Here is a 12,330-nt window from a genome sequence, read left to right as displayed (position 1 = left end):
CAAAAGAGCGAAACTCCATCTTGAAAAAAAAAAAGGGGGTTAATATACTCGAACTAAATATCCTAAAAACAAACAAGAACAAAAAACCCTCTTTCCATTCCCTCCCGCCAACTTCCTTTGCTCACCTCCCCTTTGCCCACCCCCAGCCAACATCTCTAATCTTTTCGGATAGCTTATTCTGGATTACTTCCATATTGCTCAGTTAAGAATACAAGGTAAATAATAAGAATATGCTGAACTCCCTACAACAGACCTACCTTCCTCTCTTTTTGCCAATGTCTTCCTCAGATTCCAACAGAGAGACTTTCCAGGAATTAGATATTTGTAAATTAATACATACTGAATACAACTATTACAAATAAACAGACTGAAATTTCACAAGAAGATAAAGAAAAATGGAGACAGTTTAACAAGATGGAGCGGTTGAGGGAAAAAAGTTCACTACAAATAGAAAACAGTAACGGAATAAAAGCTTATAAGAGATATGAACAAAACAGGATAAATATGTGGAAATTAAACACTCTATTTAGATGGAAAAGGGCAGAGAAGTGAGGTGCAATAGGGGAAACGGGCTTCTTAGGGTTTCCTCTAGGAAACACTATCGGTGGTGTTTCATTCAGTCTCTCTGGGCTGGGTCTGGAGCTCAGAAAAACAAAGATTCCCTCTCTACCTGGCCATCAGGAAAGAGTATATTCTTGAAGTATACTTTTGTCCTTGATCAAGGAAACCCAGCAAAAAAAAAGAATAGGGAAAAATAAACTGATTAACTTTGGTTTTCTTGTTCCCTTTTCTTTTTTCTGAGACAGAGTCTTGCTCTGTTGTCCTGGCTGGAGTGCAGTAGTGCAATCTAAGCTCACTGCAACCTCTGCCTCCCAAGTTCAAGTGATTCTCTTGAATCAGCCTCCCTAGTACCTGGGATTACACGAGCACACCACCACACCCCACTAATTTTTGTAATTTTTGTAGAGACAGGGTTTCGCCAAGCTGGTCTGGAACTCCTGACCTCAGGTGATCCACCTGCCTTGGCCTCCCAAAGTGCTGGCATTACAGGCATGAGTCACCACGCCCGGCTCTTGTTCCTTTCTTTATGTCAAGTAAGAATACTCCAAAGTTCTAGGAGAGAGGCTGGGCAGTGGCTCATGTCTGTAATCTCAGAACTTTGGGAGGCCGAGGCAGGAGGATCGCTTGAGGCCAGGAGTTCAAGGCCAGCCTGGCCAACATGGGGAAACCCTCTCTACTAAAAATACAAAAATTATCTGGGCGTAGTGGCGTACGCCTGTGATCCTAGTGACCCAGGAGGCTGAGGCAGGAGAATCGCTTGAACCTGGGAGGCGAGGGCTGCAGTGAGCCAAGATCACACCACTGCTCTACGCTGGTCTGTAGCCTGGGCGACAGAGCAAGACTCTGTTTCAAAAAAATAAATAAATAAAATTCTAGGAGAGAACAATTTAAAGGATAAAATTACCACCTTCCCTCTCCCCAGTTTGCTGGCTGTCCTGGTATTATCTCTGTTGTTCACTTCAAAGGCTATAGTTTCCACTTTATTATCAAAGAAAAACAGGCAAATAAAATATTTAATAGCTATTAGGTAGCATATATTTGAGCAAAGGTATTAATCAGAAGAGTTTGTTTGTTTGTTTGTTTTGTTTTGTTTCGTTTTTGAGACAGCGTCTCACTCTGCCGCCCAGGCTGGAGTGCAGTGGCCAGATCTCAGCTCACTGCAAGCTCCGCCTCCTGGGTTTACGCCATTCTCCTGCCTCAGCCTCTGGAGTAGCTGGGACTACAGGCGCCCACCACCTCGCCCGGCTAGTTTTTTGTATTTTTTTTTTAGTAGAGACGGGGTTTCACGGTGTTAGCCAGGATGGTCTCAATCTCCTGACCTCGTGATCCGCCCACCTCGGCCTCCCAAAATGCTGGGATTACAGGCTTGAGCCACCACGCCCGGCCTAAACAGAAGAGTTTTAAATCAACCTAAAAAAGCCCAGCGGCATTAACAAGCAAAACATACAATTTTGATATTCAACACTAACATGTAAGTACACATTATCAATTAATATCAGAAACTGGATACCTATTAGACTAGTTAATTATACTTGACAATGGGCTTCAGCAGTCATGGCAGAAATAAATCGATCAGAAGCAATGACATTCTGATACCAGTTTTCTGGCAGAATATACCAAGGTGACAAAAGGAAAAAGGGGTGGAGGGTGTCAAAATCCCTATAAAGAGTAAACAGAAAAACACCTCCCTACTTATAAAATATCAACCAAAATGGCACCTGGTGATATTCTGACATTGTGTCCTATGTTTACATTTCTAAATTTCAGTTTCTCATTCAACATGATCTAAACTGCTTTACTTTTCACTGAGAGGAAGAACTGGGAAAGAAATCAGCCCACAAATGGCTTACACTGTACACAAAAGAACACAGATCAAAAAAACATCAACAGTCTGGGAATGGTGGCTCACGCCTGTAATCCTAGCACTTTGGGAGGCTGAGGTGGGTGGATCACTTGAGCTCAGGAGTTCCAGACCAGCCTGGCCAACGTGGTGAAAGCCCGTCTCTACTAAAAATACAAAAAGAAAATTAGCCGGGCGTGGTGGTGGGTGCCTATAATCCCAGCTACTTGGGAGGCTGAGCCTGGAGAATCGCTTGAACCCAGGAGGCGGAGGTTGTAGTAAGCCAAGATCGCGCCATTGCACTCCAACCAAGGCAACAAGAGCAAAACTCCATCTCAAAAAAAAAAAAAGATCAACAAGAACCCCTACTACTGGAGTTAACAGATTATAGCAGGTTACAGGTAGGGCTCTGCTGGGAAGAACAAAGCAATCAGAATCATGGGCTGATGAGGCTGTCCCTACTATAAAAGTCTGAAGCAAAAATGCTCCAATCCTGTATCCTCTGGATTTCCCTGAGCAGTTAAGGGGGAGAAAAAGTCAGGTAAGCAGCTGTAAAGTTATGTCTAAATCACTTGTGCACATAAAGTCATATAGGTGAGCGATGACCATTTAAAACATGTTCTAGTCTGAAGCAAAAGGAACTACAGCTCATGATTATCTAGGGTTTCAAGTGCTTTTCTTTTTTCTCTCTTTTTTTTTTTTTTTTTTGAGACGGAGTCTCATCTGCCTCCAGGATGGAGTACAGTGGCGCAATCTCAGCTCACTGCAACCTCCACCTCCTGGGTTCAAGCAATTCTCCTGCCTCAGCCTTCTGAGTAGCTGGGATTACAGGCACCTGCCACCACACCCAGCTAATTTTTGTATTTTTAGTAAGGAGGGTTTCACCACGTTGGCCAGGCTGGTCTCAAACTCCTGACCTCAGGTGATCCGCCCACCTTGGCCTCCCAAAGTGCTGGGATTATAGGTGTGAGCCACCGTACCCAACCTCAAGTGCTTTTCCTTGAGGAAGTCACACATGATTTCACTCCACAACTCTTATTTCATAGAAGCAGTGTATACCTTAGTATCCTATCCCTTCTAACCCAACCACTAACTTCAAATCAAGCCTTCAAGACAGAAATTCTTTACTCTCCTCATGGTGGTAAAAAAGGGCAAAAAGCACCACTAGGGGCGGCGGCTAAAGCCTGTACCCCAGCACTTTGCGAGGCCAAGGTGAGAGGATAACCTGAGGTCAGGAGTTCGAGACCAGCCTGATTAACATGGTGAAACCCCAACTCTTACTAGAATACAAAAATTAGCTGGACATCGTGGCGGGTGCCTGTAATCTCAGTTACTTGGGAAGCTGAGGCGGGAGAATCGCTTGAACTCAGGAGGCTGAGGCTGCAGTGAGCCAAGATTGCCCCACTGCACTCCAGCCTGGGTGAGAGAGGAAGACTTTCTCTCAAAACAAAAAAAGACTTTACTGGCCAGGCATGGTGGTTCACGTCTATAATCCCAGCACTATGGGAGGCCGAGACGGGTGGATCACCAGAGGTCAGAAGTTCGACACCAGCCTGGCCAACATGCTGAAACCCCGTCTCTACTAAAATTAGCTGATGTGGTGGCGGGTACCTATAATCTGTTACTTGGGAGGCTGAGGTTACAGTGAGCCAAGATCACCCCACTGCACTCCAGCCTGGGTGATAAGAGCAAGAGTCCACCTCAAAAAAAAGAAAAAAGATTTTATTTGTCATTGGAAGAGAGTGTTTCTCTGTCTGCATGGTACCAGAGAAATTAGAAAGTTGGCAGGAACAAATGATGGTTTATGATTTCCTGAATTGTTAAAGGCTAGAAGGCTAGCCCTGTAGAAATTCAAGAAGTGTGTGTGTCAACCATCCTAAAACCATTTATTGTTCTTAGCTGTTTAGCTGAACTCCACTTAAATTCTGGTGAAACTCTGAAATCCTAAAGGACAATGTTCTCTGACAATGCTGAAAATGGATATAAAACAAAAATGTCATAGCCAAGGACAGACTGACAGTTTTCGATAAACCACTCATAATTTTAGGCACTCCAAATCTTCTGGCATTTAAATTGGGAAGGAGAGGTTATTTAAGAGAGTTTGTTCCCCACCAATATTAAACCTCTGTCTAGATAGTTTCACAATTAATCCAGAGCCAGTCTTTCATACTGCTGACAAGTGAAATACACAGGATAAAGCAAATCATAAGCTTTAAGAGATGTTTAACTACTTTTGCTATTGGAGCAATTACCATGTTTGGATTTGGAGGAGACCATTATAATCTTTCTACAATCCATCAACAGCGTGGAATGTAGCCACTTTTTGCCTTTTTTTTTTTCTTGAGACAGAGTCTTGCTCTGTCGCCCAGGCTGGAGTGCAGTAGTGCAATCTAAGCTCACTGCAACCTCTGCCTCCTGGGTTCAAGCAATTCTCCTGACTCAGCCTCCTAAGTAGCTGGGATTACAGGCCTGCGCCAATATGCCTGGCTAATTTTTTTGTATTTTTAGTAGAGATGGGGTTTCACCATGTTGGCCAAGCTGGTCTTGAACTCCTGACCTTGCAATACACCTGTAATCCCAGCATTTTGGGAGGCTGAAGTGGGCGGATTACTTGAGGTCAGGAGTTTGAGACCACGCTGGCTGACATGATGAAACCCCATCTCTACTAAAAATACAAAAAAAAAAAAAAAAAAATAGCCAGGCTTGATGGCACATGCCTGTATTCCCAGTTACTTGGGAGGCTGAGTCAGGAGACTCATGTGAACCTGGGAGGCAGAGGCTGCAGTAAGCCAAGATGGCACCACTGCACTCCAGCCTGGGTGACAAAACGATACTCTGTCTCCAAAAAAAAAAAAAAAAAATTTATACAATTTGTATTTGTATTATTAACTGTTAGGGAGAGCATCTGACAGAAAACATAAAGACCTACAAAATATCAAAGAGTACAGAGCAAACACCTAACTTAATAGTTGAGAAGTTTGTTTACGGACCATACATAACCTTTCTTCTTTCTGGGTTGGGGATTAGAGGGGGAACAGGTTTCAAATTAAGGAGCTACTCTATTAAAAATAAAAACCCTGTCACTTTTACTTTATCCTATTTCATGCTTATAATGCAGCATGAGTTGTTCTGGTTCCCTAATACTTTTATAGGAAAGGTAAAAAAAAATCCCCTCTCAACAAACTAAAAATAGAGATACACAAATAAAACTGCAGCTTACAAAGAAGATATGTGTGACTAGATATTCCAGCATCTGAGCTGGAATGTGAAAGGTGGAAGGAATCCTACTCAGCAAATTCTAAATAGCAAAAACGCAATACCAGGCCTGAGGAAATACCAAAATCTCAAGCAAAGCATCCAACATCTGCCAGCGTCTATTCACAGTGTAAAAGCAGCAGTTACCGTGAAACATCAGACACTTCTGATGGAAGCGCTCAGTTTCTGACTCACCTCCCGCCCCCCACCCCCCCCACACACACACTTTCTCTCCTACACACAATCTATTGCTTTTCTTGTGAGCCTCCTCAGCCCTCCCTCAATCTTCATTCGTTTCTAACTATTAATACATTGAACTCTCTACATTAACCTGGCTCCATTCTCCAAATTCCAATCTCCTGATACAGCCTAAGCATTCTTCCAGTCCATTTTCTATTATGCAATACTCCCCCACAACACTTACAGTCACCCCGCGCCCATCTTTCTTCTCAGGCCTAATTTCCAAAACATCACTTCTCGCAGTCTCTACTGCAATTCAAGACTCCATTCCATCTTTCCCATGTTTTTAAGGTCTTTGACCTTAATTTCCTACATTCCTTAGGCTCTCTTCAAAATTTCCATTCCTTCCCAAAGTTGGGCAGTTTAGAGTTGGGAATTACCAAAGGAGTTAGTCTGAGAAAATGTGTATGTGTGTCTGTGTGCCTGTGCGCGCCTAAGGATGGGGGTGCGAAGTGAGAAGGGGTGACACATTAGGGGAGTATCTGACGGAAAAGATGGCTTCAACTCCTCCCAGCCACCGCAACAAAATTCACGATTCCCTACCTCTCCAGAAATCGAAAGCGTCCAATAACTCTTAAATATCTTTTAAGTCCCATGGCTTCTCTTCAACATTTTCATCCAATTAGCCCACAATCAACTTAGATTCTACCTGCCTCTCACACTAAGTAGTTCCTCTCTACTTCTTAGGCCTCCATTTACTTTCTTAAGTTTCTCTATTCCCTTCCGTTTCTCTTGTTTCCTACCCCCACCTTCTTTTTTTTTTTTTTTTTGAGACTGGGTCTCACTCTCTCCCCCAGACTGGAGTGCAGTGGCCCAATCTCGGCTCACCGCAACCTCTGCCTCCCAGGCTCAAGGGATTCTCCCGCCTCAGCCTCTCCAGTAGCTGGGATTACAGGCGCACGCCACTACTGCCCGGCTAATTTTTGTATTTTCAGTAGAGACGAGGTTTCACTACGTTGGCCAGGCTCGTTTCGAACTTCCGACCTCAAATGATCCAACCGCCTCGGCCTCCCAAAGTGCTGAGATTACAGGCGTGAGCCACCGCGCCCGGCCACCTACCCCCACCTTCAATCTCCATCTCTCCTCCTCAAAGACAACCAACGTTTTCGACAACTTCTTAATCAAACTTATCTTTTCCTCAAACTCCTCCTGCCCGCTCGGAAATTCCTATTTGAAAGCCCAGTTCGCCCCCGCTTACCGGTAACCCCTAGGACATTCCCAGCTACAGGTACCCTCTTAGGTCTCGCTCTTCCTCCCATCCCATATTCCTCACCAGCTCCCTACCCACGCCCTGCCCGGCTTACCTGAGGACGAGGTACAGGAAGGGACCGCGGGATCAAAGGATGAAAAACCGACCGAAGACGACGGCCCGGAGGAGGCCGACGCCATCTTAGCAGCCCCCTCCCACTCAGAGGCCTGGCTCTCTTTCAATCCGGCGCTTCCTCTTCTCGGAATCGAATCTTCCCAACGTCTCTTTACAGAACCCGTGTCCTCAGGGCCACCTCCCCGCCCCTTCTGGGGCCTCCCTCAGACACGTCGAGCCGGCTCCTGGACCAGCTCAAGGCCTCACCATTCGCCTGGCATGGGGGAGAACTCACGTCTCGCACTCCCTCCACAAGTTTAACTGCTTTCCATAGGAGATACTTTCCCCTTTCACAAAAGAGTAAGCTTAAGCTGGCTGCTGGGACCTTGCGTCCAGACCAAGCCACATCTGGGAAAAAAAACGAGGCATGAAAAGTCCAAGAGGAGCGAACGCCCCTCTCTCCGTCCTCCCTAGCCACGGCCTGTTTATCGCCCAACCCGTTCGCTTCACTCGGGATAGCCAAGCAAAAAAATCCGAGCACTGCGCATGCGCCCGACCTTCTCGGTGCATCAGCCCACTGATTGGGGAGAGAAAAGGAGCAAAACCAATCGGGAGGCTGCTAATGGTCACGTGAGGCAGGTCTCACGCCCTGACGAGTCCACGGGTGGAAGATGTGCGCGCGCGGTTTGGCCGACCTTTCCTACGGTGGCTCGGCAGATTCTTTTAGTTTCAGCTTTTTGCTAGGACTGGGCTGAGTGATCGGAACTCGGGACAAGAGTCGGTCAGCCAAGTCGTCTGAAATTCCTAACCCAGGAAAGAACTCTCTGCGTGTGTACTGGTGTCAAGTCAGAGACGTTAAGGTGTCGAATATCACAAAACATTTAATGTTTTGTGACCAAGAACTCTTCTTAGTCTTTTTCCTGTTTTACTACTCTGTTTACTATTTAGTTAAACGTGCGTGCCTGTCTTACCTTCCTCTGAATGGCATTCGAAAGAGATGTGTGTTTTGTTTGCCTCAAGCACAAAGCTAGGCACAGTGACGGAGTTTAGCAAATATTTGATGCATGAATCTGTGAAGACCTGTCAAAAAAGGGCACGGGAGGCAATCAGGGACTTATCACAACCTTCCTGGGACCCAAGCCCTTTAGCCTCCAACTGTCAATTATCTGTGCTCCAAAGGGCATGGAGATACACAGAAAAATTTCTCCCATTTTAGTTTTCGTAGTAACCTTGCTCGTTTTTAACAAAGTACCCCGTAGGCTATGAACCCTGGTGGGAAGACTTGTCTCTCTGAACAGACTGTAAAACTTCTGGGGAGCAAGGACTGTTTGGTTCACTCTTGTATCTCCAGCTCCTCCCGTGACTTTGTACATAGTAGGGGCTCCATAATTATCTGTGGAATGAATAAAATGAAGAGAAATGGGAAAACATTCGGGGTAAGGGTCGGTTAGATAGATCCTCTCAAATTCATAGCCCGTGAAAGAACTCCATTAAAATAGGTTTGGTGGCCCGGCGCGGTGGCTCACTCCTGTAATCCCAGCACTTTGGGAGGCCGCGGCGGGTGGATCACGAGGTCAGGAGATCGAGACCATCCTGGCTAACACGGTGAAACCCCGTCCCTACTAAAAATACAAAAAATTAGCCGGGCGCGTTGGCGGGCGCCTGTAGTCCCAGCTGCTCGGGAGGCTGAGGCAGGAGAATGGCGTGAACCTGGAAGGCGGAGCTTGCAGTGAGCGGAGATCGCGCCACTGTTCTCCAGCCTGGGAGACAGAGCGAAACTCTGTCTCAAAAAACAAACAAAAAACAGGTTTTGTAACCCCCAGAATGGCCTGATTATCCTCTTTCTAGATGTCTTGTGGGTCCTCATAAAGTAACCTAGGACCCGAACATCCATAGAATATCTCCATGCAGGCCGGGCACGTGGCTCACGCCTGAAATCCCAGCACTTTGGGAGGCCAAGGCGGGTGGATCATCTGAGCTCAGGAGTACGAGGCCAGCCTGGCCAACATGGTGAAATCCCGTCTCTACTAAAAATACAAAAAATTAGCTGGGCGTGGTGGCGGGCGCCTGTAATCCCAGCTAGTCGGGAGGCTGAGGCAGGAGAATCGCTTGAACCCAGAAGGTCGAGGTTGCAGCGAGCCGAGATCGCGCCATTGCACTCGAGCCTGGGCAAGAAGAGCGAAACTCAGTCTCAAAAAAAAAAAAAAAAAGAAGGCCGGGCGCAGTGGCTTCACACCTGTAATCCCAGCACTTTGGGAGGCCAAGGCGGACGGATCACCTGAGGTCGGGAATTCAACACCAGCCTGATCAACATGGAGAAACCCCTTCTCTACTAAAAATACAAAATTACCCAGGCGTGGTGGAGCGTGCCTGTAATCCCAGCTACTCGCTACCCGGGAGGCTGAGGCAGGAGAATTGCTTGAACCTGGGAGGCAGACGTTGCGGTGAGCCGAGATGGCGCCATTGCACTCCAGCTTGGGCAACAAGTGCGAAACTCCGCCTCAAAAAAAAAATAAAAAATAAATCCCCAGGCATTTACTTCTACTCCTCCCTTACGAAGATCTAAAATAATTGTTTCCCTGCTGCCACCTGCTGGATTATTCGTCTTCCTTTGGGCACCGAAAGTAGACAAAATCTTGTTTGTAATTCCACAGCAGCGGAATTTTGTAGTGTTGAAGTATTTTATAATTGCCTATACCTATACCCTCCACTCAACTAAACAGGACAGGAACTGGTGAGGGGCACACGGTCTAGCACAGGATTTGGCTCATAGGTATTCAATAAATAAATATTTGTTGAATAAATTATCCTTGTTTTCCGGAAAGGCATAGGGTTGCTACCATTTCCTGAGTTACTTCAGAAATCGGCTGGTGTTGATGTAAAGCTGTTTCTGATTTTAAAATTGGAAACAGACTAATAAATCCCAGAATGACCAACGCAGTCAAACAGAGGAATCTTCTCCCTGTGAGCTAATCTGTGAATTTTATTTTATTTTATTTATTTTTTGAGACAGAGTCTGGCTCTGTCGCCCAGGCTGAAGTGCAGTGGCGCTCCACTTACTGCAACCTCCACCTTCCGGGTTCAAGCGATTCTCCTGCCTCAGCCTCCCGATTAGCTGGGACTACAGGCACACACCACCACGCCCAGCAAATTTTTTATATTTTTAGTTTTTATTTTCACCAACTACCACTATTTTTATTTTTAATTTCATCAACTCCAACTCGGTCCCTGGGGCGCCCCCACTCCCACTAAGTCCCTGGGGTGTCCTCTGAGTCATGGAACCACTCCTCTCCAGTAACATTCCTGACATAGTAGAACTGTGGTGACGTGACAGGGTGTGGAAACAGGGGCAGAGCAGGACATGTTGGCTTAGTGCCTCCAAGGAAACAGAAAAGGGAGTTCACCAATACATGCTTTGGGAAAGGGTGTACAATCCAATGACCTCAAAGTAGGGCCACAGGTACAGACTTCAGTACATGTGAGTGCACACCCACATCTTTATTAAAGTTTCCTTCATATCTTAGAACATTTTCTTTATTTGGCCGGGCGCGGTGGCTCAAGCCTGTAATCCCAGCACTTTGGGAGGCCGAGACGGGCGGATCACGAGGTCAGGAGATCGAGACCATCCTGGCTAACACGGTGAAACCCCGTCTCTACTGAAAAATACAAAAAAAAAGCTAGCCAGGCGAGGTGGCTGGCGCCTGTAGTCCCAGCTACTCGGGAGGCTGAGGCAGGAGAATGGCGTAAACCCGGGAGGCGGAGCTTGCAGTAAGCTGAGATCCGGCCACTGCACTCCAACCCGGGCGACAGAGCAAGACTCCGTCTCAAAAAAAAAAAAAGAACATTTTCTTTATTTTATTTATTTATTTATTATTTTTTTGAGACAGAGTCTCCCTCTGTTGCCCAGGCTAGAGTACAGTGGCACGATCTTGGCTCACTGCAGCCTCCACCTCCTGGGTTCAAGCGATTCTCCTGCATCAGGCTCCCAAGTAGCTGGGATTATAGGCACGTGCCACCACATCTGGCTAATTTTTTATATTTTTAGTAGAGACAGGGTTTCGCCGTGTCAGCCAGGATGGTCTCGATCTCCTGACCTCGTGATCTGCCTGCCTCGGCCTCCCAAAGAGCTGGGATTACAGGTGTGAGATACCACGCCTGGCCAGAACAGTTTCTAAGATTAGAATGAAGGGGTGGGGACTAGCAAGAGCAAGGAAAGGATTCCACAATAAGAGGATGGCTTATTCAATTAATCATTCATTAATTAATTTGCTCAATTAACATTATTTAGCCCAAGCTACGTCCCAGGCTCTATTAGAGTTCCTGGTATACATAGATGAAGATTAAGCCCATCATCAGGCAGGATGGCTCACTCCTGTAATCCCAACACTTTGGGAGCCGAGGCAGGCAGATTGCTTGAGTTCAGGAGTTCAAGACCAGCCTGGGCAACACAGCAAAAATCCCATCTCTACAAAAAGTACAAAAATTAGCTGAGCATGGTGGCGCGCGCCTATAGTCGCAGCTACTCACGAAACTGAGGTGGGTGATCGCTTGATCCTGGGAGATCTAGGCTGCACTGAGCTAAAATTGCACCACTTCTCTCCAGCCTGGGTGACAGAGCAAAACCATGTCTCCAAAAAAATTTTTTTAATTAAAAAAAGGAAAAGATTAAGCCCCTGCCCTCAAAAAGATCACAGACTAATGAAGGGAACAGACATGTGAATCACTAGAATACAGTGTAATAGGTGCCATCATAAACTTTGTATAAGTGATTTGGTTTGATAACCATATTTTCAGAATAAAAAATGGGAACAGAGTCTTTACAACAGACAATATTTGAGATTGGAACTATTCCAGAGACTACAGAAGGCATCCTCTCCACAGTTATACAAATTGTGCCTGGAAAGAGAGGAATGGGTGTTCAGGAAGACTCCACTATCCCATAAAATTAGACAAGAAAGGAAAAGGATTCTAAGGAGAAAGAAAGGCGTAGAGGCATGACGGAGAATTGGGTGTTGGAGGAGTGATGCTGGAGTAGTGATGTGGCAGAAGGTGTGACTAGAAAGACAGGGAGAAGCTAAATTATGAAGGATCTGAATACTGAATGCCATGTTGTAGTTACCACATACTGAAA

The 12,330-nt window shown here is 46.0% G+C and overlaps 1 protein-coding gene across 9 annotated transcripts in view; it reads right to left on the bottom strand.

Moving 5' to 3' along the window:
* The window catches only part of PIP5K1A (phosphatidylinositol-4-phosphate 5-kinase type 1 alpha), a 50,575-nt gene extending 42,799 nt beyond the window's left edge, over positions 1-7,776 (bottom strand). For all 9 annotated transcript variants that reach the window (XM_023213674.3, XM_023213676.3, XM_023213675.3 and 6 more), the window contains exon 1: positions 7,201-7,776. In XM_023213674.3, coding sequence (XP_023069442.1) covers positions 7,201-7,285 — 85 coding nt within the window. In that variant the 5' untranslated portion in view covers positions 7,286-7,776. The remainder of the gene's footprint in view (positions 1-7,200) is intronic.
* Positions 7,777-12,330: the final 4,554 nt, after the last annotated feature.

The sequence above is a fragment of the Piliocolobus tephrosceles genome, chromosome 1 (genome assembly GCF_002776525.5).
Source record: "Piliocolobus tephrosceles isolate RC106 chromosome 1, ASM277652v3, whole genome shotgun sequence".
Classification (NCBI taxonomy): Eukaryota; Metazoa; Chordata; class Mammalia; order Primates; family Cercopithecidae; genus Piliocolobus; species Piliocolobus tephrosceles.
The sequence above is the reverse complement of the archived record's forward strand: the minus strand, read 5'-3'. Positions and strand labels throughout refer to the sequence as shown.